The 27,298-nt window shown below is 44.0% G+C and overlaps 2 protein-coding genes across 7 annotated transcripts in view; both read left to right on the forward strand.

The window, feature by feature from the left end:
• PKP4 (plakophilin 4) overlaps nucleotides 1–13,561 on the forward strand; it is a 68,465-nt gene extending 54,904 nt beyond the window's left edge. For 2 of the 5 annotated variants that reach the window (XM_079310442.1, XM_079310444.1), the window contains exons 10-22: nucleotides 1,201–1,333; nucleotides 2,389–2,602; nucleotides 3,492–3,675; nucleotides 3,982–4,099; nucleotides 4,562–4,753; nucleotides 4,895–5,068; nucleotides 5,862–6,012; nucleotides 8,065–8,260; nucleotides 9,007–9,091; nucleotides 9,199–9,316; nucleotides 11,203–11,334; nucleotides 12,017–12,090; nucleotides 12,539–13,561. In XM_079310442.1, coding sequence (XP_079166568.1) covers nucleotides 1,201–1,333; nucleotides 2,389–2,602; nucleotides 3,492–3,675; nucleotides 3,982–4,099; nucleotides 4,562–4,753; nucleotides 4,895–5,068; nucleotides 5,862–6,012; nucleotides 8,065–8,260; nucleotides 9,007–9,091; nucleotides 9,199–9,316; nucleotides 11,203–11,334; nucleotides 12,017–12,090; nucleotides 12,539–12,790 — 2,023 coding nt within the window. In that variant the 3' untranslated portion in view covers nucleotides 12,791–13,561. Of the gene's footprint in view, nucleotides 1–1,200; nucleotides 1,334–2,388; nucleotides 2,603–3,491; nucleotides 3,676–3,981; nucleotides 4,100–4,561; nucleotides 4,754–4,894; nucleotides 5,069–5,861; nucleotides 6,013–7,616; nucleotides 7,683–8,064; nucleotides 8,261–9,006; nucleotides 9,092–9,198; nucleotides 9,317–11,202; nucleotides 11,335–12,016; nucleotides 12,091–12,538 lie in introns of those variants that run through there. The other 3 variants (XM_079310443.1, XM_079310445.1, XM_079310446.1) reach the window with 2 other exon arrangements.
• Nucleotides 13,562–19,292: 5,731 nt separating this feature from the next.
• DAPL1 (death associated protein like 1) lies at nucleotides 19,293–26,001 on the forward strand. Of its 2 annotated transcripts, none has more exons than XM_079311395.1 (4): nucleotides 19,293–19,501; nucleotides 23,017–23,104; nucleotides 24,174–24,237; nucleotides 25,734–26,001. In XM_079311395.1, the coding sequence occupies exons 1-4, from the start codon at nucleotides 19,456–19,458 to the stop codon at nucleotides 25,851–25,853; spliced, it is 318 nt and encodes a 105-aa protein (XP_079167521.1). In that variant the 5' UTR covers nucleotides 19,293–19,455; the 3' UTR covers nucleotides 25,854–26,001. The 2 variants fall into 2 exon arrangements, with proteins under 2 accessions (XP_079167521.1, XP_079167522.1); XM_079311396.1 differs by lacking the exon at nucleotides 25,734–26,001 and adding an exon at nucleotides 24,948–25,727.
• Nucleotides 26,002–27,298: the final 1,297 nt, after the last annotated feature.

Raw genomic sequence — 27,298 nt, forward strand, 5'->3', positions numbered from 1 at the left:
TGGTTGCTGTGATGCTGGCTGCAGTCGGTTGCTGTGATGCTGGCTGCAGTCAGTTGCTGTGATGCTGGCTGCAGTCAGTTGTTGGGATGCTGGCTGCAGTTGGTTGCTGTGATGCTGGCTGCAGTCAGTTGCTGTGATGCTGGCTGCAGTCGGTTGCTGTGATGCTGGCTGCAGTCAGTTGCTGTGATGCTGGCTGCAGTCAGTTGCTGTGATGCTGGCTGCAGTCGGTTGTTCAGATGCTGGCTGCAGTCAGTTGTTGGGATGCTGGCTGCAGTCAGTTGTTCAGATGCTGACTGCAGTCGGTTGTTGAGACGCTGGCTGCAGTCAGTTGTTCAGACTCGGGCTGCAGTCAGTTGTTCAGACACTGGCTGCACTCGTTTGCTGTGATGCTGGCTGCAGTCAGTTGTTCAGGCGCGGGCTGCAGTCAGTTGCTGTGATGCTGGCTGCAGTCAGTTGTTGGGATGCTGGCTGCAGTTGGTTGCTGTGATGCTGGCTGCAGTCGGTTGCTGTATTGCTGGCTGCAGTCAGTTGCTGTGATGCTGGCTGCAGTCAGTTGTTCAGATGCTGGCTGCAGTCAGTTGTTGGGATGCTGGCTGCAGTCAGTCGTTCAGACGCTGGCTGCAGTCAGTTGTTCAGACGCTGGCTGCAGTCGGTTGCTGTATTGCCGGCTGCAGTCGGTTGCTGTCATGCTGGCTGCACTCGTTTGCTGTGATGCTGGCTGCAGTCGGTTGTTGGGATGCTGGCTGCAGTCAGTTGTTCAGATGCTGACTGCAGTCGGTTGTTGAGACGCTGGCTGCAGTCAGTTGTTCAGACGCGGGCTGCAGTCGGTTGCTGTCATGCTGGCTGCACTCGGTTGCTGTGATGCTGGCTGCACTCGGTTGCTGTCATGCTGGCTGCAGTCGGTTGCTGTCATGCTGGCTGCAATCAGTTGTTCAGATGCTGACTGCAGTCGGTTGTTGGGATGCTGGCTGCAGTCAGTTGCTGTAATGCTGGCTGCAGTCAGTTGTTCAGATGCTGACTGCAGTCGGTTGTTGAGACGCTGGCTGCAGTCAGTTGTTCAGGCGCGGGCTGCAGTCGGTTGCTGTCATGCTGGCTGCAGTCGGTTGCTGTGATGCTGGCTGCACTCGGTTGCTGTCATGCTGGCTGCAGTCAGTGCATGCCGTGCTGTGAGTGACGCTTCTCTCCACGCTGTCCCTGCAGGGAGTTTGCGTGGCGGGACCCGGAGCTGCCGGAGGTCATTCACATGCTGCAGCACCAGTTCCCGTCGGTGCAGGCCAACGCGGCTGCCTACCTGCAGCACCTCTGCTTCGGGGATAACAAAGTCAAGACAGAGGTGGGTGCTGCTCGTCTGCCCCTCCACAGTGGCAGTGCTACCAGAACTAGGCCTCTTGCCTTTGCTTTCATCATGACACAGTGCTCGTGACCCTCTGGTGCTCCCCTGCGTACCAGGTGGATGCTAATATTGCAGTGCCTGGGGGTGGGTAATTAGACACACTCAGATTCTTCCTGTCATAAGCGCTGCATGGAAATCCTATGGAAATCCTTTACCTTGAAGTTGTGTCATCCAGCAGAATTGCATAGTAGGTTTTCCAGAACCTGTCTTTGTGTAACCTGTTGATGACTGTTGACTGGAACCATCAGGAGCTCTGGAGCGCTTTCACTGGTTTTTGTCAAGGTGTTCTAAGGCATCGTAGGGAATGAGTGAGCTGTCAGGCAAAGGAGAGGAGAGAAACATGGAGGAACATGGAAACATAGAGGAAGCTGTTTATGTCACTGTGATGTGGGAGCAGGATACATCTGAGTGAACATTCAGATTATTATTGAAATTTCTTGAAACTTTGCATTCAAAGACCTGCTGTTTTTGCAAAGCAGCTGTGAGTTGTTGATTGAGGGAATTTGCCTTTTCATTTGCATTCTATGTGTGTGTGCTAGATGTTACTTTCAGTATAGATTTGATTTGTCTTAATAGAATGTTGGTGCAACTTTTGTAAGAAGATAGACCAACATAATTCACTGTTTCTGGGAGATGAAAACCAGGTGGTGGTTTTGATGATATGGTGAAAAACACAGTGATAATCACGTCTTATTTCCAAGATTCCCTAAAAAGATATTCTGGGGTATAGGAAATTACTTTTGAAACTGAAAACAAAACTGATGCAATAACAATTCTCTGAGCACAGCAAGTGTCTGAAAATGACCCTTAGCCATTGCAGTGGGGTTGGGGGAGAGGTTCAGTCCCACGTAGCAATCAGATCTGTAAGGTTCAGCAGCTGTTTCTTGTGGAAGTAGAACGGGAAGTACTGTTCATAAAAACAAAAGCCTTTTACATCTGTGGAGTGAGGTGGGTGAGATAGTGGGTGCTGATGGTCCTGACATTGCACTTTCCAGGTCTGTAGGCTAGGAGGTATCAAGCACCTGGTGGATCTCCTGGATCACAGAGTCCTGGAGGTTCAGAAGAATGCCTGTGGTGCGCTGAGGAACCTCGTTTACGGCAAGTCCACTGATGAGAACAAAATAGCCATGAAGAACGTGGGAGGGATCCCTGCCCTTCTGCGGCTGCTGAGGAAATCTGTCGATGCTGAGGTCAAGGAGCTGGTGACAGGTAAGTCTGGAGGGGAAACTAGCAGAGAGTTATAATGCAATGTGTTTTTCTGGACACTTAACTTGATCAGTTAAATCAGCACAGAGTGGGGTCATTGGGAGAGGTGAATGCTGATGTAGTTGCACTAAAGCTCCATGGAGGGTGGATTTTTCCTCATATGAGTGTCCAACACACAGCAGGTATTTCTTTATTGAGTCTGAACATTTGTTTTATTGCAGACTTTTTTTTTATCTTTTCTTGACAACAGTTATAAATAAGATCTTGCAGAATTTATATCTAAATGTGTATGGAATTTTCTCTGAATTACAATCAAGGATGTCTTCTTCAGAAAAAGTGTTTAAGCTGTGTTTCATGATAAAAAAGAGGATTCAATGCTGTGTTCAGCGTGTTATTTCTATACACAATTCTGCTGGTTATTTTTGTCAGATTTCATACTTCTGTACCAGAATGTCATATGTATGGAGACTTTGCTGGGCAGGGAACTAGGGATTTCTGCCCAAGGATAAAAGATAGATAGCAGTTCTATGCAGCTGACGTATGGATGGGACATTCTCTCGACTTGTGGCTGTTGTTTCCAGGAAGAAAGTTTCTGTAGGATTTTTACATCCCCTGTGTGTTCATCTCTGCTCTTCAGTACCTGACATCCCCAGTATATGGTGTGAGGTAGCAGGAATGTTAGGGCAGGCCATTCTTATCACTGGAAAAAAAAACAAACCAAAGTTCACTTTGTTCACCTTGCTTTCCTCCTTTTTGGGTGCTGGCTCTCCACGTTCTGCCTGCTCTGAATCACATCACATATATAAAGTAATATCTTTTAAGTTGTCAGTGTTGCTTCATGTTTGTTTGCCAAGTCTCTGCTGACTTTGCTGCTCTGGAAATGTCTTCTAAGGCGTTCTCTGGAACTTGTCTTCATGTGATGCCGTGAAGATGACAATCATTAGAGATGCTCTGTCCACGCTGACAAACACTGTGATAGTGCCCCACTCGGGATGGAACAGCTCCTCCTTTGATGACGATCATAAAATTAAATTTCAGACTTCCCTTGTTCTACGCAATACAACAGGATGCTTGAGGTATTTGCTCTTCTGGAATATTCCCTTTTAAAGTGTAATCATGTTATCCAGCAGGTCTTTCTTGTAGTGTAATTTTAAAGACAAAGGAATTGTTTTAGTCTATAAATTACAGAGTTCCATCATGTAGACAGCTTTTCCAATGGCCCTGTTTTCCTAATAGAAAAACATGAAAATTATCAAGTCAGTCGCTGAGAGTTGCTAACCAATTACCAGGCAGCTGCATAAGAACTTTCTGCAAACTGTCTAATGAGTGATTATCTGTCTATCCTTGCTCACATCGTGTTCCTTTGTCATTCCAACCTTCAGGAACCTGAGCTCCGCTGGGGAGGAGGCGCGGAAGCAGATGAGGTGCTGTGAAGGACTGGTGGATTCACTGCTCTATGTGATCCACACCTGTGTGAACACCTCAGATTATGACAGCAAGGTGTGGGCATGTCTCAGCTACAGATACTTCACCTTAACCTGTGGGTCTGATCCCAGGGCTCTGTGTAGCTCAGCTGCGCGTGGTGATGTCCTCAGCTCCACTGGCATCACTCCCAGCCCCCGGTTACTGAGGCACAGCCAAACTCAGCTGCGTAACACGGGGTCGCCTCTTATTTCCAGCAGTGCTGCAGTACCCATTTCTTAATAAAACAGTAATAAGTTCTTAGGCTTTTCATTTTCATAATACTAAAGAATAAGCCGCTATAGCAGAGACCACTCTTACAAATATTGTCAGATTTGAGAGAGATTGCATTTTCCCAGAGAAGCAGCCAAAACACAGTCCAAGACCCAGCATTAGAGTTTAGCACTTGTGCTCCCAGTGCCTTTTCTCCTCTGCTGAGCTGGTTTGGTTTGTGTCTGTGTGAGGAAGAGCTGGTGACGTGGTGTCTCTGGTTTGGTTCAGACAGTGGAGAATTGTGTGTGCACCTTGAGGAACCTCTCCTACCGCCTGGAACTGGAGGTGCCTCAGGCACGGCTGCTGGGAATCAATGAACTGGATGACTTGTTGGGAAAAGAGTCACCCAGCAAAGACTCAGAGCCAAGCTGCTGGGGGAAAAAAAAGAAGAAGAAAAAAAAAACTTCCCAGGAGGATCAGGTCTGTATTTTCCATGTACTGCAAATACCTCAGATGGGGTTTGGCTCATGGTGGGGGAGGACGTAGCTTGACAAAACCAATCCTCCATTGAATGAACATACAGAGGTCTTGTCCGGTTACAAATCTGTGTTCCTTTCTCAGTGGGATGGAGTTGGCCCTATCCCGGGATTTTCCAAGTCTCCTAAAGGGGTGGAGATGCTCTGGCACCCATCGGTGGTGAAGCCATACCTGACACTCCTGGCAGAGAGCTCCAACCCGGCCACCCTGGAGGGCTCTGCAGGATCACTCCAGAACCTTTCTGCAGGCAATTGGAAGGTATGGGAATTCCTGCTCCTCCTCCTCTCTTTGTAGTCCAGCTGTTTTTTCTAGTAAGACCCTAGAATGTGGTTGGGGGGGACATGCCATTTTCTCGTGTGCATCTGAGCACTCCTCTCTTGTCCTTGCATTAGTGCTCATGTGCTGTAGTCATGTTTCCACAGTGAAAAGCCTTGGCAAAGAGCATGGGCAGCAGGAGCCATATGGAAGCTGGCCTTTATTTTAAATAAACAGAAAAAGCATTTTCCAGTGCATATCAGATCCAAGCAATCTTCTGGCATCTTCTAGCTGTGAATTCTGGTGGGAAGGTGTTGTTGAAATAAGACCAGGACAAATACATTTACTTTATTTCCATATTCCATTATTTGTTTCCATACATTCTGGCCATTGCATATGTAATGTGCTACAAAAGCATCACATGAAAACACTATATTGTATCATGTATTTGTCATGGAGAAATTTTAAAACACAGCAAGTATTAATTGCTTTCTTTGTTTGCAGCAAGCCAGCTAAGCCTTTTTCAGTTTGTTCATTACGAAGTCGGTGTTTAAAAAAAAAAATACAACAAACAAAATGCAAACCCCCTGCTCCCTTTTCAATAATCATCTGTTGAGATACGTTCTCTCTTCATAAGAGGAAGGAGTGAAAAATGGCAGAGGCAACTCTTTATAGTCCCAGAGAAGGCCCACATCACACAGGCCATCTCTAACTGGGTGCCCAAAATGCTGAGAGGCGCAGTCAGCAGGGGCTCGCGGTGGCAGGGCCGCTGGAGCTGAGGTCCTGTGCCTGTCAGTTCGCAGCCTACATCCGCGCCGCCGTCAGGAAGGAGAAGGGGCTGCCCATCCTGGTGGAGCTGCTGAGGATGGACAACGACAGAGTGGTGTCATCTGTGGCAACTGCCTTGAGGAACATGGCCTTGGACGTGCGGAACAAGGAGCTCATTGGTATGTGCAGAGCTGTGCCTGGGGGCACAGCGCCGGGCGCCAGGCCTTGCTGGGAGACCCAGGAACTCCACTGATGGGAACGCTCGGTGATGCTGTGTCACATCAGCTGTGTCACACAAATGAGTCCTCCTGACAGCAGCAGCTTTCCAGAGCAATATTGCCACTTTAGTTTGCTGCTGGCCACCTTTCATGGGTGGGAGTCAGCCAAACCAGACAGAAAACCCTCCATGCCAAATGGGATGGAAACACAGCTCTGCTTCCTTGGAGCTCAGTGCTCACCTGCTTGGAGGGAGCAGGTCTCCTACATGTTCCCAGGGGATTGGACACCTCTGCTACCACAACAGCAGTGCTTTTTTAACAATCTTGGACAGGAAGAGAGGGAAGAAATCTTTTCCTAGTAAAGTATTTGCAGGAAAACACAGATATAGAGCAGCATCTGTGGTTTTGCTGAACTAAGTCATGAACAGGAGTGCTTGCTACAAAAACTTACTATCTTGTCAGTTCTAATATTTAACCCTTTAAACGTTCATCTGTGCCTATCCGATGAGGCATTAAAATAAACCAAACAAAATAACAATCACCTTTCCTGCCTTTCCTGCCCTGAGGTTTCTCAGTCTGTTAGTGTTGAACATGCTTCAACCTCAGGCTGCTGTGGCTTCAGTGGCTTCAGTGAATCCTGTTAACAAGTGGCGTGATATAAAAAAGTCTCATTTTTGTTACAAAAACCATTTTCTGTGTGTAGAATCATGGGGTCAAGGATATAACAACTGTTCATAGAGATAGGAGGATCATTATTCTCAAAAAGAGAAATACAGTTGAACAGAACTTAATCTGTTTCTGAAGCTTTGCCATCTGGGAAATTCACCTTCCTGCTTCTTAAGTGGCTTTCACCCCAAGCAACACCAGATGCAACACTGCAGTGCAAGTGTTACACATGAGAAGTGTGTAAAGAGAGAATCCTATTCCATAGCATCAGCCCTGTGCAGGTCAGACTCGGGTGATAGTCTCTTGTCAGGATGTTTCTTCCATTCCTGGCAAAATTTTCAGTTCAGGAATGGTCCTCCACTTGCTCCCTTTTCCTGTCAAGGCTGTAGCCCTGAAAGAATGCCTGGCCTCAGACTCTGAAACAGACCATTGGATAAAACATTGCGAGATGTGAAGCGAATTGTGCACAACCCCATGCTAGAAATCCCCTTTAGATGCTTCTCTGCTGGTACAGGAAAGGAGCAATGGGCTCACAGGGTTGCACTGAAGCAAAGGACAGATGAGGACTCCAGCAAATGGCAATATCTGCTGGAACACGCTGAGTGTGGCTGAGCTTGCTGAAGAGCTGGCACTGACAGGGTATTGGTGCAGACAGCATGGTGGGGGTAGTTTTCCTGTAGGGTTCCCTTTGCCTGCAGAATTCCTTTTTGTTTCTTTTTTTTTCCTCTCAGTCACATTTCACAAATAGATAGTGAATGACTCTGTGTGAAGCTCCTTAATTATTCACTGTTATGTACAAATACATGTCTGCTATAAAATCAATTAATCATTCAATTAACACTACAGCCCAAATAGGAAGAAACCTCAACCTTATCTTAGTTACTATCCCTTGTGTGCAGCTTATCTCTGGCATCAGTCAGCAGCTGGAGCCTGACAGAGCTGAGCACTGACAGATAGCAAACAAGGTGAGCAGAACATCCAGAAGAAAGAATTCCCAGTCACTGTAAGGATTCTGTTAATCCTCCTATAGATGAAGCCCAGCAATATGCACTTCTCTGTCAATCATAATAAGTAGCCTAACATTTTTTCTTGGACAATTCTGCTTTCTCCAAATAATTATTATTTAAAATTGTTCCTCTTTTAGTGCAAAACTCAGCTTCTCACACTTTTAAGCTAAAAGGAAAAAAAAATTCAAAAATTGTTATGTGATCTCCCTTGACTCTGTGAAATGTGAGTTCCTGGCAGGTTTTGATGCTGTGCTGCTTGTCACTGGCTTCAGCTGCAGCCTTGTGCCGTCCTGCAGCTTGCAGCCCGCGGTGCTGAGCGGTGGGTGGTGTGTGTTTGCAGGTAAATACGCCATGCGAGACCTGGTCAATCGGCTGCCGGGGGGCAACGGGCCCAGCGTCCTGTCGGACGAGACGGTGGCGGCCATCTGCTGCGCCCTGCACGAGGTCACCAGCAAGAACATGGAGAACGCCAAGGCCCTCGCCGACACCGGCGGCATAGAGAAGCTGGTCAACATCACAAAGGGAAGAGGAGACAGGCGAGTAGGCACTGAAGATCATATCTGAGCTGTTTGTGTCCATTTAAAATGCTTAAGAATGCAGGAAATGCTTTTTGAGGGAAATAGAAGATCTGCCTTTGCAGGAGTGCCCCTGGGAAGGGAGGAGGCACCGGTACTGCTGTCCTGGTCAGTGTTCTCTGTCCCAGGCTTCTGGGGGCTGGGACAGCTGCTCACAGGAGCCCTGTCATGGGACCTCTTCAGTTAAATTAATTAACCAGTCACCTCTTCAACATCTACAAGATTAATAAAATATTTGGAGCTTGTCCAAGTCAGGTTGTGTGGGCACCTCTGTCAGGATGTATCCCAGGAACCATGAATTGTGCCTAGTGCAGCCCTTAGGTCAGTGGAAGGAGAACGTGGCTGGGGGATACCCTCGAGCAGCATTGCAGGTGCTGGCTGGGGGGAGCTGGTCCTGCCCGCTGTGCCAGAGCTCCAGGGAGGCTGTCAGACGAGTTCTCTGCTGGCCCCATGGCTGTCCAGTGGAAGAGAGCCCTGTGGGTGTGTGCTGGGTCAGCAGCAGGAGGCCCCTGTGGCTGGGGATGGGGTAGCAGGAGCCCCATCTCGTGGTGAGGCTGCTGGCTTGGCTGTGCTCACGCTGGTGAGGCAGGGTCTGGTTTGCCCCACAAACAGCTTCAGGCTCAGGCTGTTACAAAGCTCAGGTACACTGCTCTTTTGAAGTGGAGTTCAGTGGCTTTCTGACACTGCCGTATTCTTCACCTGCTCAGGTCCTCACTGAAGGTTGTCAAGGCGGCCGCCCAGGTACTGAACACTCTGTGGCAGTACCGAGACCTCCGGAGTATTTACAAAAAGGTAAATTGTAAAATTAGCTTGCACTGGAAAACAGTGCCACAAAAGCTCCTCATTTATTTATAACTTGCAATTTATTCTGATGTGTTGTTCTTTTTGCCACTCCACAGGATGGATGGAATCAAAGTCATTTTATTACGCCAGTATCAACACTGGAACGGGAGAGATTCAAATCCCATCCTTCTCTATCCACAGCCAATCAGCAGATGTCACCTGTCATGCAGTCAGGTCAGTCAGGGAGAGTGAAGGGGACCTGCTGTCCCATGTTTTTAACTCAAACAACCTCTCAGTTTGGTACTAATCCCATTTAAAACACAGAGGCTGTTGCTTCTTGGTGTTTGAGCAAAGTACTGCACATGCTCAGAGTGTTCCCTGGGCTGTTTCTGCAAAGCAAAATCCTCAATGAATAGAGCTGGACATTGTTCCAGGCACTGCCCTGTTCAAAACCACTCTTCCTGCACTGTGTGGGGGCTGTGGGGTGGCCTCCGGGCGGCCTGGCAGCACAAACAGCAACACACCCACAGTGAAGAGCTCGTTTTCGTTCCCAACTATGTCATGTTCCATAAGAATGAGCAACCAAACCCAAAATCCTCACTTTTCTGACTCCTTCTCATTTATTTCTCTCCTTTGTTCCTTCAATGTGTTCAGCTAGGATTTAGCTCTTCAAGATGGCTGATACAAAACCTACCTGAAGCCTTCTATTTTGTCTTCATTTAGCATTTTATTTTACCCAATTTGCTCTTCTAGGGGCTATCTAGGGCATATCTCTGTTAATACTGAGAAATACCTACCTACTGTGTCTGCTAAAATTAGTGACCAGTTCCTACAATGCATTTGTTTAATTACTTCTTTACATAAAAGTAACAACCCCTCCACATTCCCTTATGACATGGTTGACTTGCAAAACAAGGACTCCACCAGGGATTTATTTTCCTACGAGGAGTAAACCTGTTATGGTGTTTGTGCCAGAGTTCCTCTCACTCACCAAGGAAGCCAGTACAGCTTAGGCTCAGGGCATGACTGCATTCTACCCAGTGTGAAAGGATATTCTGCACCAAATGGCCAATTTCTATCTCGGTGCCTTCTCTCCCAGGATACACCAGCAGAACAACTGTTACTCCAGTTCTTTGAATGACAAGTAGGAAGTAGATGCACAGCTCTAATTGAACATTCAGAGGATGTGTATTCAAAGAGGTTTTAGTAAAAGTTCCTCATAGGAAGTGTCTGCTTTCCTGCTGTAGAGCATGGCCAAGCCCAAGGGAGTCAGTGGAAGCTGGTGCAAAACTCACAGTCCCAGAGGGCTGTGCAGCACTGTGCTGGCTACAGCAGATGCCTGTCGGAACAGACACGCTTGGCCTGAAACAGTTGTTTCAGTCACTTCATTATTAAAACAACACACATTATTATGTTGATCCATGTCAGAATTTCAATAACATGGCATATTTAGCCATGAATATGTCAGGGAAATACCAGTAATTAAACTATCCATAATAACACAGAATTCTGAGCTATGATGTAATGGACACACCAGTGGAAAAATATTATCATTGAACTAATATTTTTAAGCAAAACTTCTAGAAATTGTGTTTAAGTATTTTTCTCCCATTGCTGGAGTCTTTCTGAGCCAACAAAGCTCAAATGATACATAGATCAGGGAGGATTTAGCAAAACAAACTTCTCACAACTGCAGTTGAGATTCAGCTGCATATTGAGGAGCACAAAGTGATCCCTTGCTGGGGTCCCTGCATGGCCATTGGCCTCCCGGGGCATACCATGCCCAGGACCCACCTGTGTATGCAGGGGTCACTGAGGGCAGGTAGGCTGGACAAGTGACAGGGTGGCCTTAAGTATTGCGTTTAACTGAGATAAGCCATCACCATTAGCAGAGTATCGTGTCCTAGGCATGGTAAGGTCCCATCTGGGTATCTGGGCTGTGAGTGTCACAAAAGTCCTGCGTGTGCCTGTGAGCACCAGAGAGCAGTGACAGCCCCTGCAATCTCTGGCACCTTGCTGGCAGCCCCTGCTGGGAGCTCTTGGAGCAGGCAGTGGTGAGGAGGGCTGGGTCTGTGAAAGACTCTTGTTGTCCCTGTTGAGAACCTCTGTTTTCCCATCAGTTGGCAGCACGTCCTCGTCCCCAGCTTTGCTGGGAATCAGAGACCCTCGCTCCGACTACGACAGGACGCACCCTCCTATGCAGTATTACAGCAGCCAGGGCGATGTCATTGCACACAAAGACATCTACTCTGGTAAGGGACCAGCTGGGATCTTCTGGAACAGGGAACTGTTCCTTGTGGGAAGAGCTCACAGTGCTACACAGACAACTGCCAACCAGTGCTTTCCATTTCCATTCCTTTTGTTCCCTGGCTGTGGTACAGGGCAGGCTGTCACCTGACTCTGCTGTTCTCTGTAAAACTACCCAGTAGCAGAGTAAACACAGATATTTTTCTATATTGGGAGGTGAGAGGCAGTTGAAATTCTTATTTTTATTTAAAGTCCTAGTACAAAAAATTGTATTATTATATACATTATATTATGACGATGGTATAAATTTTAATGTGCAGTTGTATATTATTGTATTACTAAATTATACCAAGATTTCATCTTTTCCAAGATCTTTCTTTTCCTTCTTACTATGTCACACAAGTAGCAAACCAATAGATGACAGTGACTAAAGAGAAGGAAACTCCTTGCTTTAAAGATTTTGAGTCTGTAAAATGAGAAACAGCAACATATGCCTCCTGATTTCACTGTTCCTGCTGCTGAGGGACAGCATTTGCCTTCATTCTGTTATTACATCGTATCATTAGTAGGTACTGAAATCTGCAGATTTAATAGTATGGGTGCTCCATAAAAGGCAAGATAAAAAACAATAGACTTACGGCTGAACGAATAAAGATGACGTTTAAGCATTAAACCTTTTTCTCCCAGGTTCCAGCAAAGCTTCACCAATTTACATCAGCTCCTATTCCTCCCCAGCGAGAGAACAGAATCGGCGGCTGCAGGTGAGCCCAGAGCTGTGCTTGGTAGAGCTGATGGCTCAGCAGGAGGGGCTAAGGCAGCCTGGGGCTCTGGGCACATGCCTGGAGCTGGCAGGGCCTCAGGCTGCAGGAGCCTGCCTGGTTCCCTGTGATTTCCCCATGAGTCACATGTTTTAGCACCTTCTCACAGGGGCATCTGACATCTCTTTTCTGACTTGAGTTTGGGCTGGTTTTGGTAGGTATGGCCAGGTTCTGTACTTACTGTACTTGAGCTCTGAAGTTGTGCACTTGTGGAGTTGCTCGCTTTGAGTGATGTAGGAGACACACAGCAGACTCAGGGGTGTTTCCTCCATTTCCCTGGTACATTTCATGGAAGTTTGAAACCTGCGTTACTGTCATGGGTAGAGCTGCACTTGGGAAGAATATTTCCTATTTGTATTTTTGAAAGCTTATTTTGCTGTCTTTTTACCAGCAGCATCAGCAATTGTACTACAGCCAAGAGGATACCACCAGGAAAAACTATGATGCCTACCGGTTGTACCTGCAGTCCCCACACAGCTATGAGGATCCTTACTTTGACGATCGAGTTCACTTTCCTGCTACTTCAGATTACACAACACACTATGGACTGAAATCAACCACCAATTATGTAGACTTTTATTCCACCAGACGATCTTCTTACCGAGCAGAACAGTACCCAGGCTCTCCTGACTCCTGGGTGTAGCACCAGAGAGAAAAACCCAGTGTGCTTCTTGTCTGGCTTAAGAAGGACTGGAACGGCCCGGTGTTGTTTGGTTAAGAAATGTGAAAGTGAAAAAAAAAAAGAAGGAAAAAGGACGATGGATTTTTTTTTTTCTTTTTTTTTCTTTTTTTCTTTTTTTTTTTTTTGAGTGAGGAATTGTCAGGAGAAAAAGCTAGCAGGGATGGTTTTGCTCTGCTTAGGTGTTAGGTATCATTACTTGTAGCTCCTGTAGCCTGGTGAGGGTGTGGGCGATGTGATGAAAGGTTTGAGAATTGAGTACGATGAATTTGGAAAGCGTGTAGGTCAGAGAAAATTAAAGCTGATTTTTTAATGTGAATAAAAGTCTTGTTCTGATAGTTTGTACAGAAAAAAATCCAATGGCTGCCCTTGTTTTATTGCTATTACTGAATGTCAGGATTGTATGCTACTGCGTCATGTAAATTTCTTCGTTGGTGTAAATATGGAAATGCCACGTTAGTCTCAAGTGCCATCCATTTGTAATGCAGTGTGTCAATGGAAAAGGAATTTGAAACATCATGCACAAAAGAAAAAAACCCAAAACCAAGAAAGTGTTATGAATTCTAAGAGGAAAAGAGCCCAAACTTTAAAAAATGAATAGTGTAATTTTAAAGCACAAAGTCCAGTCCAGTATATCCACATCTCTCCCATTCCCTGCCTATTTCATAAGGAACTTCACTGCCATTTTCTATGCACATGGAATAACAATAAATATGGAAGTCTCATCCATGGAAAGCTGTTCCCTGTTCATTTTTTTCTTATTATTTTCTATGCGTAATATTCAGAAACAAATACCATGAAATGAAGTCTAGTTGCATATTCTTAAACAGGTTAAACATATCAAAACATTTGGGCCACTTTCCCAGCTCTCTCCAGTGGAAACATCCTGAATGTGTCAGGCTGGCAGCCCAAAGTGCTAAATCCAGCACTTTTCTACCAAGATTCCTCAGATTCGTGTTTTCACTGTTGGTATTGGGGATCCAAGGTACTTCAGAACTCTAGCCTGTTCTCTTTCCATCACTCCTCTCCCCCTCCCCTTGCTCTCTCAAGGAAACTGAGGTCACCTTGCTGTCCTAGAAATGATGGTCTCCATTCTGACTGCATTCTGCCTGAATTTCTTTCCAATAAAAATATTGATGATTATTTTAAGTAACTAAATCACAAATTCTCCTGTGCTGTACAATCTGTTGCCTCTACCCTGTCTGTAACCACCATTATTGCTCTGCATCACTGCATTTTCCTTGGATTTTCAGGGTTTCCAGTATCCCAAAGAATACTTGAGAACACTGGGAAAATGCTAAGGAATGTTTCTATCAGAGTAAACCGACTGAAGAGAATCCATCTCAGCCAAGGACAGTATTCAAGCATGCACTCTTCGTTTGAGTTACTGTATCAAAGACTAACACTCACAAAAGGTAACATAAATATAAAAAAACTATTGAAAAACAAGGCAAACACGACTTTGTGGCTCCAAGAAGATTCCTGTAGCTGCCAACAGCAGCAGGCACTAGGGGAAAGCTCTGACTGAGACGTGCTGGGAAGTTGGTGCTTGCCCATAGCAGAGTGCAGGGATCCCTTGGTAAGGCAGAGGTGAGGGAAGGCCTCAGTGCTGGCTGCCCCACTTGGAAACCTCTCCAAACACTGCCATGGACGGGGGAGAAGGCAGAAGGCAGAAACCAGCTGCAAGGTTCTTCATTTGCTCATAATTAGCATCAAAGTGGTATTTGTGAGTTCTGCTGCCCAAAGACATCACTACTTTATTAGAGATTCTAAATATTTTGTATTGAGATGCATACAACTTACAAGGCATTCACTAGTTTAAAATGCATGCATTTTCAAAAAGTATAGTTTTCTTTTTGCTCTTAATAAGGTTTTTACCCATTCAAAAAAAGTGTAATATTTATTTGGCTTAGTTCATGGCATTTTAATTCAGAGTAGAGTTGATAATTAGATCACAATTAGACAAAAAGGAAGGCTGACGTTGTTTGTTCCCCTGGCAGGACCGTGCCTGTGGGTGGTTGGACAGGCAGCTGTCCTGGCCTTGTTGGTTGTTCTGCTGCCACACCTATGGCATTCTATTATACCCACTTTGGAGACCAAGCACAGAAGCAAGAACTTTCTATTTCTGCCATTTACTAGCACACCTGCCTGGAGAACACTGCCCTGCTGAGTCCTGAGCTGTGTTTGGAAGGGCCAAGAGCAACATTTCAGCTGTCACCATTAACTTGCCTGTCCTCATTCTGAGGCAGCACTCCCCACAGCCTTAAATAATGTGTAGGAGTTGAAGTGACTTTCATACAGTTGGAATAGAAAGAAATGCATTGAACACAGAAAGAGAACCAAAAGCTCAGTAGGACATGTTCAGCAATGGAATGGGCAGGTATGTGTGATAATATCTCTAAAGAAGCTCCTGCATTCTCCTTTCAAACCTCCAGTAAGTATTCCTGTTCTGATACTTGCCTTCACATCCCCCTGTGGAGCTTGCCTCAATGTGATTAATTCCTTTTTCCATTTCACTCTATTTTTTTAAAAAACTACATTCCACAGACAAGGGATAACTGTTGTCTTAATTGTTAGCATGAGCCACGTCACTGAAGAAACAGTGTGTAGTCACAGTCCACTCCTTGTCACACCAGCAGAAATTGATAGTGCTGTATAAGGCACAGCAGGCACCCCTTTGGGATACTGCAGCTTTTCTTCACAGTTCCAAAGGGCTGCCTCAGCCTGTCAGGGTCAGCTGGGTCACTGACCAGTGCTAGTCCTAGAGCAGGCCAATGGTATCTCCTTAGTGCTTCAGGGCAACCCAGATATCAGTAAATACCTTTATACTTACCATTCCATTGAATGAAACATCACCTTCAGGTCTGTTCAACATTACAGGAATTCCAGGTAGAAGAGTAAGACAAGTAGCAGGATATGTAATGTGCTGATTTTCAGCTAGCTCTCAAAGTCAGAAAGATTAGAAATGAACTATCTGCCTATTCATTGGCAAAAAAAGCAATCGCACTCTCAGAAGGAACTGATCTCCCTTAGGAAGAAATTACAAAGGCCTCTGTCTCAGTGTGTTGCAACCTAATTCTTCAGAATTCATTCACCTATTCCACTGCCCAACAATACTTTTTTAAAGTTGGGCACTTAGGTGGATAAAACACGTGATGACAAAGGTATATCTTTTTTAGTCTTTCTGTGAAAAAAAAATAGATCTGTAATTACACTTAGCCACTAAGGTTCCTCTACTTAATGATGTTGCCCTTTACCTTCCAGCACCTTCCAGCCTGGAGACTCCTTTCTCTCCTGCAGTCTGAGAAACAACTGGCATCCCGATCAGAACCAGGACCTGAACTTGTCAGGTGTCCTATAAGAAACAGGCAAGTTTTACAGACGTGAAGCCTTAAGTGAAGACTTAACCTCCAGATTTTGTCAAATACATACTATATGTACTAGTGAACAATTATACCAACACAAACCCCACTGAAGAGATGGCTGCCTTCACTTCTCCTTGTTTTAGACACTTAACATAAACGATCTAACATTAACTTTGTGCTGAGCTACTGTAAAACAGAAAATGCAACCAAGGGTGGGGGAAATTAAAACATGCATTAATAAAAAATAAGATCTATACCTGCCCCAGAATATTTGTTGTCTCACTTGGGCTCCTGGAGCATCTAAAGCCACATTGACTTACCTGAAGAAGGTATTGCCTGTCACTGATCTTATGAAAACAGTAGTAGTATTTTACCATTCAGATGCCAGATATAAAACCAGAATCAGTTTATATCAGTACCCACAATTTAGTGGCATTTGAAAACAAGCAATACTGGACATAAGACAGAGAAGGGAAAATACTGCAGAGTCATGAGCAATAGATTTTAGCAACAGAGAGACCTAATTTAAAAAACGACACACGAGGAAGGTATTCCATATGTCTGCATGCTAATTGCTTGTTTTAGATGTGGACTATGGTGTATAATTATGCTAATAGCTGTTAGCTGGATTAGGACAGACAGTCTCCTTGGGAACATGGTGATTTTTGCTCCTGCCAAGTGACTTTTCAGATTTTGCAATCTGCTAATAACCTGCCTGTAGAACACAGATTATAAAGGAGAAAATGCCAGGAAATAGGAAGAGTTCCAGAATGCTGAAAGCACCACTCAGGAAATTTTTCAATTACTATTGTCTCTTTATCACAACTAAAATTCTATGTCTGCCTCCAGGCTTTCCCACATGTTATGGAAAAAAACATTATGAAAATACATATAGCCATTACAATGTAAACTCATTTTTAATTCAGTCATTCCCAAATTTCTATCAGTAAAATAAATCTATCCCCAGCATCAGATGAACATCTCTGAAGTTTGATATTTGTGTGACTGGGAAATGGGACTAAGGATGGCAGGCAAACCAAGAGACTTTAACTGCACTATCCTGTGGCCAGAGAAGAATTATTCTCTTGCTGATTCTTCTCACCCAGACAAACCAGTCTAATAATTTCCAACAGGTAAAAAGTCTAAATGAAAACAGAATAAAAGTCTAAATAAATGAAATAATTAAATAAAATCAGGTTTACAGATCTAAGATGGTGCTGTGGCGTTGCTGAGGTAGTGCCAAGGGCTGCCTGTCACTAATAAGGTGCTCTAACAAGTACTATGCAAATATGGCTTCAATTCGCAATAGCTGCTGGTTTAAAGATATAACAAGTGACAGAGGAAATGAAGTAAAGAGGGTGGGAGAAAAAATTTTTAAAAATGGTGTATTATATTTAATATGGTAAGAAGTCAACATGAGCTTACAATTTCTTATTTAAAGCAAGTTCCCTCCCATGCTTGTCCCAAGGATTCCTAGAACAGATGTCCAATGGCACTAAAGCTCACCATTATTAATGCTTAAGGCAGCACACCAAAGCTGTACGACAAGACTGCCTTATGTGGTAAGTCATGACACTTCACCTCTCTGGTCTGTGCAGTAACAAACAGCTCAAGTAAACAAACTGAAAAATCAGTATTTCTCTGCTGAGGCAGAGGAACGCGCATATCAAAACCCTTTACTGCTGGCCAAGTACTTCATAGTCAGGTTCTTTTGCTCTCCCTCCTGCAGATCATTTTACCTGAAAGAATTTATTTCCCCAGTCAAAATTGCCATCATCCACTTCAGGCTAAATGCTTATGGGCAGAGACATGCAGCAGTATCGACTTTAATATTTGCAAAGTAAGTTGCTTTTCTAGGGAGGAAATTGCTGCATTTCAAAACTATTTCCTGCCTCATACATACAAAATTAAATATCAGAGACATCTAGTTTAGACTGGATGTTCTTTCATTTTTTTCTGCTTTAAAGATTCAAGGCAACAGGAGTCACCCATAAGATGGTTGTTGTACTACTGGTTTCTTGGTCTATTTTCTCTTCCATTTTTTTACTTCATTTCCCTCCTCTTCAGATTCCACTCAATCACATCCTATTTTTACATTCCCTCTCTCCTCTTTTTTTTTTTTTTAGCTTATTGAGAAGTAATAATAAGACAATTACAAATAAATCGCTAGAATAATGGTTTTTTTCTTCTTTCATGTTTTGCTTTCAGAATCCCTAAAAGAGCTAAGTTTTGTGATGAAATGCTTTACCACAGCAAAGCAGAACACGTTTACAGCAATCTAGGAGAATCTTTTTCTCATGATGCATTACGGCTCCAGCAGCTGCCTGCAGATCAGCCCGAGCCCACTGACAGGTCCAAGGAACAGACAGCATTTGTGATGATGTTTGCTCTTCCACAGCATAGTTTACAGATGGTAAATAGATGGTAAACATTAAAAGATAATTCCTTAATTATTTTTTGTCATGCTAAATACTGAAAATATTGAGAAGTTTATACACTAATTAACTCCAGATTAGCTGTATCTACTTTCAGTTGTGTTTCTACTATGTTGTGTAAAACGCCAATGTTTGTTAAGGTCAGGAATTTTTTAAAAGAAGGGACATGGATGACAATGTTTTGTTAATCTCAAGCAGATAGTATTGATTGAAGAGGGTAAGGTTTACCTCACTAAATCAAGTTCTTTGAATCTTTAGTGATGTTTTTAATGTCCCCGCCTCTCACACGGCTTCCCGCCCCTCACACCGCCCCTCACCTCTCCTCACTGCCTTCACTTTAAATAATGTGTAGCAATTGAACTGACTTTTCATATGGTTTGAACAGAAAGAAATGCTTTGAACATGCCTCTCCTCGTCCCTCACACCGCCCCGCCTCACTCACCTCCCCTCACACCCCTTCCCGCCCCTCACACCGCCATTCACACTGCTTCCCGTCCCTCACCGCTCCCCTCACACCGCCCCTCACCGCTCCCCGCCTCTCTTACCTGCCCTCACACCGCTCCTCCCCTCACACCGCCCCTCACTGCTCCCCGCCTCTCTTACCTGCCCTCACACCGTTCCTCCCCTCACACCGCTTCCCGCCCCTCACCGCTCCCCGCCTCTCTCACTGCTCCCCTCACATCGCTCCCTGCTCTCACGACCTCACCCCAACCCGCCCTCTCCGAAGCGTACTAAGCGCTGCCGCTGGGTTCGGTGCGGGGTTTCCTCTGCGGCTCCGTGCTCCTGCACTGTCGTGCCCCGCTCGGTTTACGGCGCTCCCGGTCCCGCCATGGCTCTGAGGAGAGGTGTCCCGCCGGGCCGGCGGCCTCCCGCAGGTAGGGGCCGGGAGCTTTCCCGGCGCGGCTGTGAGGGGACTCTGCCGGCGCGGCTGTGAGGGGGCTCTCTCGCACCGCCGTCCCACACAGATTCAGCTCCTCGCGCAGAGGAGCGGCCGAGTGGGACCGGGAATGGTAGAGGCGGCTCTGTGGGGTGCGGCCCGCTCGCCCCAGCAGGTCCCGCAGCCGCCCCATCACGGGTGCGCTCGGTCGGCGGGTGCGGGGCTGGAGCCGCTCGGTGATCGGGATCGCGTTATTAAGGGATAACGAGAGAAATGGGTGTCTGTGTTCAGTGAAATACCTGTGTTTAATGTTATAGCCGTATCCCTCGCCTCCTGTAGTAACATGAATAATTTACTTCCCCTCCACCAAGCCCCCCTGCCCCGATAGCTCTCAGTAAGGAAGCCTTGGAGCCTGCTGTTCCAGCCGCCGCTATTGCCTGTGTGGCGGCTGTAAGGGTATAGTGCCTGGATTTTAAAGATGTAGTAGCGAGTGTAGTAGCGCCTGCGTTTGCTGTGGGAGCGTGTAAATGCGTGCAGTGTGGGCAGCTGCTGGGCCATCCCAGTAGCAGTGCGGAGCTGTATCTCAAGCACAACCGCTGCGTGGGCTGGGACCCGCCCTGGGCACACGCAGAGATGCTGCAGGCTCAGCCTTGGGAGCTGGAGGATAAATAGTCACTGCAAGGACAGTCACTGCAGGCTCAGCCTCTGAAATCTGAGGAACTTTCACTGCAAGGCTTTAAACCTTGGAAGCTGGGCTTCCCCTCGGTTTATTAGGAACAGTTAGTGCCTGAGGAGCACGTACTTGTGTGTTTCCATGTACCCCTAAGAACTGGTGTTTTTTTTCGTAAAAATATGTTTGGAGTTGGTTTTTGTTCTGTTTTGTTGTTTTGTTTGTTTGTTTGTTTGTTTTTTGCCATGCTTTTACATGAATTTAGGATGTAAATAATTTTTTTCAGCTTGTCTCTAGTCCATTCCTGGATTTGTGTGTGTGTGTCAGGGACAGTTGAGCTGTACCTGCAAGGGCCTTTAAACCACTGCAGTCAGTGAGCTGGAGCAGGTACTGATCTTTCTGAGCTTGCATGATAGTGAACTGCCACTTGTAGTCTTGCAAGTCTGCAAGTAAGTCTTGGTGAAGTCTATGTCGCAGCAGTGGGGACCAGCTTGGCAGAGGGATGGAGGCTGCAGAGCAAGTGGTTTCAACCATGCACTTAGTGACCAAAGTTCAGGTGGGCACCGTTATTCTGACCAGTGTTCAGCCAAGCTGTCTTTATTTTCACTTGGGCTTGTTTTTGTGTTGTTTTCTTGTTTGGGGTTTTTTGTTGTTGTTGTTTGTTTTGTTTATTTGGGTTTTTTTAAGAGGGGAGAGTAAAAGGGAATGTGCCCTCTTTCTTGTTTTAAAGGTACATGGTGTTTTAAAAATAGAAATTAGTAAATATTTTGTCACTTAACTGTTAGATTACATGGCTAACAGGTCACTTATAAAAATCAAAAATTGAACTCTGTATTAAAAGTTTGGCATACCTCTATTGCTTTGGAAAGCAAATTACAAGATCCCAGATGCATGCATGTTTACCTCTTTTGGCACCATGGGTGTGTGAGCAGGTGGGCCAGCTGTTCCCAGTGGCTAGTTTCAAGTCAGTGCAGAGATGGAAAGGAGGACAGGTTATGTTAATCACTGTAGATAACGTTGTTTTGTGGGCCTGTTGGTACTAGACACAATTTCAGATTGTCTATGTTTCAGTATCTCCTCTCATGCTGGGTATCTCTCTCCTCGTCTAGTTCTCCTTGTGCTTTGTATAAAGCCTGATAGTGTTAAAATGTCTACCTCTGCTGGATATCCTTGCCCTGCTAAACTAAAACTAAAGCAATTCTTGTGTCTGGAAATTGCTACTCCTGCATGTCAGGGAAGGTCCTAAACCAAAAGCTGAGGGTCTAGGTTCAGTTACCTTCTTTTTTACCTTATTCCAAAATTTTAGTGGATTTCCTGTTTGTGGTTTGACTGGTTCCTAAAAAGACAAGAGCCTTACAATCTGTGGGAGAACACTTGGGGTAACTTGTGTTGGTGTTGTGGATGAACTCGTATAAAAAGAAATCATGTCAAGAAGATCTCAAAAGATGCCAGGGCTTTTTTTGTGTGGTCTGGTTGTTGATATTTGATTTGGGGTTTTTTACCCAAATGCTTTGTTATTCTAGTTTTGCTCAAAGATGCCTCAAAGACAAGGAAGAGTTTCACACTTTGTGAGGGTATTTAGAATCTCAGTTCTCTTTAGTGGTAGATACTTGGAAGCAAATTGAAACTTCCATTTCAGATACTTTTAATTTTGCAGTTAGGCTGCCAGAAGGATTAGGTTTGGTCCAGGTCTCCAGCATATTTGCAGATATAAGATGGCTGCACAAAGAATTTGCTGCTTATGCAGCAGTATAAGCAACTGTATGTATGTTATTTTAAATGAGTAGAAAAGCCAAGTCTAGATATAGCATAACTGATACTGTAGTGCTGCTTTGGACATGACTGAGGGAGAATTTTTGTTTCTAAAATTAAACCTGCAACCCGGAAATACAAGGTCAGGAGTCAGATTTGGTAGAAAATGGGTGTTAGTTACAGATGGATACAAATGCATTTCTCATGCTAGCTAGTTGAGTAATTCTAGAAACCTTTTCCCATTTCCTATTCTCTCCCACTCCCAAATTTAAACTGTAGCCTTGATTGTTCATGATCAGAGTAGGAGTCTTGCTGAGAGGTGAAGCAACTTGTTCAGTAAATAGAATGAGAAGAGAACACCAAGTTTATTCTTTCTTACTCACTTTTTTAAAACTTAAAATGCTCTCCTGAAGAGGGAGAAAGCATTTCTTTCAAGAGAATATTTTAGATAGCTCCTCATGTTCTTTGTACATGAGGACATGTCTCAGAACTTAAATTGTTATTGTTATATTGCCTGCAGCTTAATTAGTGGTAATTGTTTTGTGATTGGCAGATATGTTAATAAAATATGATTAAACATGCTGGAACACAAGAGCAAGATGAGTATACATCTAGTTCTTATCTTCATTATTACATTTATTCTGAAATACCCTGAACTAATCATGAAACCCTTATTGCTGTTAGTCACACAGTTCAAAAACCTGAAAGTATTCAGATGCTGATTTGCTTTTCTTTTAGTTTTTAAAATACAAATGTAATAAAAAATACAGATGTAATAGTTTCTGGGGAAGAATGCATATTAACATGCTAAGGTGTTATGGTTTAATACATGCCTGAAACCACTCTGATTTCTTGATTTATGGTATTTGGAAGTTGATTTGAGTCTGCCATGACACAGAATTTTGAAGCTTTTGCTCCATCTCTTTGGCTACTCTTGTGTATGTATGTGTACAAGTAAAACATCGAACTAAATACAGAAAGATGATTTCTAGTTAATAGTTATCTGGGCTAAAAGTATTCTCTTCTTGTGTATGTAATGTGATATGTAATTCTGGAGGTATTTTTACTTACATTTCGCTTTCTTCTTGCAGCTAAGGCTGGAGGTATGAGAGTGTCTAAAAAGCAAGAAAATGGACCTGTTGAGAAAAATGCTAAACCTCCAGGAAAAGACAAGTCAAGGTATTACAATGCAGGATCTGTTCACCCCTGCCCTGTAGTTCAGGCTCATAGGAAATGATCTTTGAAAGCAAAGAAAACTCTTATTTTACAAGAGTTTAATTATTAAATTAACTTGTGCAATTTATAGATAAAATAATACTGATATTGAAATAAGTATCAACTTAAAAAACCCCAAAATCCTGCAACTTCAAAACCCAAGGGCAGTGCCTTGCAATGAAAGGTAAAGGCTGAATCTCATATCTGTTGTCATGTTTTATGGAACAGAAATTAAAACAACCTATTGCATACCTGTGTCTAATAAAGGAATGGTCAAACAGTTTCCGGTGAAGCAGGAATGACCTTTAGGCTGCTTAATTCTGAAGGAAATTAAATCCACATTAACTACCCCCAAAGAAGAGTCTTATCTCCTGTATAGGCTATACTCCCTATTTCAATGAAACATCTAATTTGGATTTTGCTGTTTGCTACTTAATAAGGTTAATCAAGCTGGTTTGCCCCAAAAATGAAGGCATGCTTCTATTTTTTATCAAGTAACACCGACCAGTTGATGTGGTTGTAAAACAAGTAGTTTCCTGTATTTTCAAGTATTTCTTCCTGTTGTTGAAGCACATTATTTCATATCCAAAGATTTGTTTATTTGTGGAATATTGGTAACATGGTGTTATTTATTGGAATATTGAGAAGTTAATGGCATAATCTTGTGCAAAAAGAAGTTCTTATTTCAAAAGAAAATTTTTTGTAGATCAGGGTGTAACTGCTCAGCTTCTGAGAAGTTATTTCACAGTGTACAAAAAAAAATCCTTTTGGAGATATTAAAGGATATTTCATATACAGTTCTTTGTATGTCTGAGTAAAACAGCCTGTCACACAGCTTTTCTTTTTTTTCCATTCTGAAACAGCATGCCTTTTTTGATATTATATGTTTTTTAATGTGATGAAAAGATTTAGCTCCAAACCCTAAGTATATATTGCAAAATGTTTTGTATTAAGTTTGGAAAATGAAAGTGGCAAGTGCTCAGGTGTTTCTGTGATGTGGAAATGCTAAATACTTTTTTCTTCTGCTTTACAGTGCTATTGTCAGTTTTGCAAAACCTCAGAACATGGGGGTCTTGGTAGCAGAAGCACTGAACAAAGTAAGTCTGGAAGAAAAGTCAGGTTTTCTTCATAAATCTAAACACGAAAAAGAGTTAAAAAGCGTTGTCTGGTAGTTACAGGTGTTTCATCTGCCAGTAAATGTTCTTGGGATAACCTGTTTCTGTAGTGGTTGTGTGGCTGAGCTGCTAGATAACTAAAAAGTACCTGGCCTTCCCTCCTTACTCCAACTCCACTCCCAGTTGCTGTGACAAGCCCTGGGTAGTTGTGCACACTGTGCAGAGAAGCACAGCCACACAGGGAGCTGTGTCCTGCCTGTAAAGTGGCGTGGTGCATCAGCTTTAGTGAAATGCAGGGAAGAATTACCAGTGGCCTCTAGGTGTCTGACTGAGCTGGGATTACAGTGCAGAGCAAAACCTTGTCTTCAATGCTTCATCCTACGTGGAAATTACTCCAACCTCTGCGAGGGTCCAGCAGAAATACAGAGCTGCTTGAGGGACTGGGTGGCATGGCTGGCAGGTGCAGGGCACATCAGGATGGTGATCCAGTGTCCTGCCCTGGGACTGATCCCCACTGAATGATCACAGACAACAAGCACAGCGTGTCCCACTGCTGCCCCATGTCTTGCTGTTTCATCTGAGGCCTGACATCACTCAGTCAAGCACCTTTTGGCTTCTCCTTTAGGAATACTATAGGATCCTGTACAATCCTGTATCCCACAGCTGCTAATGGACCCTTCTGTTTATCACAGCTCCTGCCCTGTGTCTCATTAGGCTGCTGGTGCAGACCCACACCTGCCCTTTGGAAGAGCTGGTCTCACAAGTAGCTCTGTGGTTTGCAGGGTAATTCGAAGATCTGACAGTTACCATCTCTTTGTTACACACTTGCAGTCTTCAGTTTGAAGCCTACAAGAGTTCCTCATCCCTAGAGCTCAGCAAAACTTCTGTTGCATAAGTGCAATACAAATCTTTTATCAACAGTTGTGCTCATAGCTTTAGGAGGTAAATCTTGAATTTTTGCTTAGGCTTTTTTAAGGAGAACAGATACAACTCATCCTCTTTCTCTTCCATGTGTCCTCATATCTTCTGTTCTGACCCACCATTTCCTTCTGTTGGTTTCCAGAATCTTGTTTATGAAGTTTCCTTGCTACTTTAGAATGTGATAGTGAGCTACTGTGATAATGATGATTTTGAACCTGGGAAAATAAGAATTTGTTTTAATTTACTGTTAACTCTGGCATACAGATTATTTGCTGTGTTTTCCATATCTTGGAAGCTCATTCTATGAACTATTAAACAAGGAAAGAAAAAAACCTCCCAAAATTTCCTCAGGTAGTCAGACTAATACCACTTTAAAAACAGAGATTACAACTAAATATACCAAGTTACCATGAGTTCTGTGTATTGATCACTTGAACTTGTTGTGGGTTTAGGTTGTACTGCTTTTTTTAAGCTACTTTAATAGGATGAAATTTAGAGAATAGCTTAAAAATCTGTATTCTATCACAACTTTTTTTCTCCCCCCTTTAATGTTGCAGATGAGCCACAAAATCCATGCAGCAGCATTACAAGTGGCTCACCAAAAGCCACAGCCTACCTTGGAGAAGTTCATACTGCCTAAAAGAATTTACATTATTCAACAGCCACGGAAATGTTAAGATAATTATTAAAATACTTATGTTTACTTAAAAGTGATTTTCTATTCTATATAGCACTTAGCATACTGGTGAAGTGCTCAAAAGCTGTGTGCCTTGTATCTTGCTGTGTTTCTGTTACTGACAATAAAATATAAGAAGAGTTACTAAATGTACTCAGGATTTATTACAATATCACGGCTTCTCTCTAACCTGACATTACTGGTATGTACTAATTACTCAATGCCAAAAAGTCTAAGATCTGCTTACTGTGTGAGTTTTGAGTGAAGGAATGGAAACTGTCAGCCATGTTGTTTCAGGGTTTTTTAGTTTAATGGTAGCAAGTGAAGTTGATTGAACTTGATTCTAAGATAGCAGATCATGACTGAAAGACGTGGGACTTCTTTCAATTGAGCCTGAGGTTTTCCATGCTGAATGGATGCCTAAGGCTTTCTGCATAAGTAATTCACAAAGTCCTGGGAAGGATTTCAGTGCATTGAAAGAAGCATTTTTTTTTGCTTGCATTTCTTTCTGTAAGAAAACCCAGCTCCTCTGCAGGGATCCAGCAAACAGGAAGAACTGAATGGAAACAGTCTGAACCTATTTGGGGCTGGGATGGATAAATGAAGGAAGTACCTGAGTTGGAGCTGAACCCTTGGCATAGGAGGGTAGGCAGCAGGGAGGAGCCAAGGTGCAGAGAATGCTGTGACTGGAGATTGGAGTTAGAGTTGGTAGAATGGAGTATGAGACTTGGCACTTACTGGTAGTAGTAGGGTCAAGCGTAAAAATGGGGAGGAACAAGTGTAAATTTCAGTGCAGGCAATGTCCTTGAGCTGTGACCTGCTTGCAGTGACAGCAGGGACAATAGAGAGAGCCAGAGGATAGTACTGTCTTGCTGTTGGGAGTTGGTTGTGGAGCCCCACTGACTCAGAATTGAATTCTACTGTAACTGGTGTTTTACTTTAAGGTTGTGATTGCAGAAGAGTATTGTCCCAAAACTGGTTCTTTCACCCTTTCGGTGTGCAAGAAATTGATGCCCACAGAGAGTGGTTTATTTTTGATATATTTACAGTTGTGTGCAGAAAGGGTTGCTGTCTGGTGAATTGTCAGAGCTAGCACGGACACAAACCAAGGAGGCACACCTATAGGTTACAGTCTCAGGCCAAGCAGATCTTACTTCACCCCATGGTTAAGTTGCTGTTAGCTTCTCCTCTCTTTCAGTCTCAAGGTATAGTGCCCCAAGAAGTCATGGTATGTGCTCAGTGAGCAGTGGGCTCTTGGTGGGCAGAGGGGTCTGAGCTAGGGATGTGCCTTTCGCTATTAAAATTGATACCATGAGGAAAGTTCATGGCAAGGGCAAGTTCTCACCACAGAAGCAGACCTGGGGCTTTGTTGGCCCATCATATAAGGTCCTGAATAAGAAGGGTATGATCTTTTTATTCCCTCCCTTTCAAGTTCTTAGGACATCA

The sequence above is a fragment of the Erithacus rubecula genome (assembly GCF_903797595.1).
Source record: "Erithacus rubecula genome assembly, chromosome: 8".
Taxonomy (NCBI): domain Eukaryota; kingdom Metazoa; phylum Chordata; class Aves; order Passeriformes; family Muscicapidae; genus Erithacus; species Erithacus rubecula.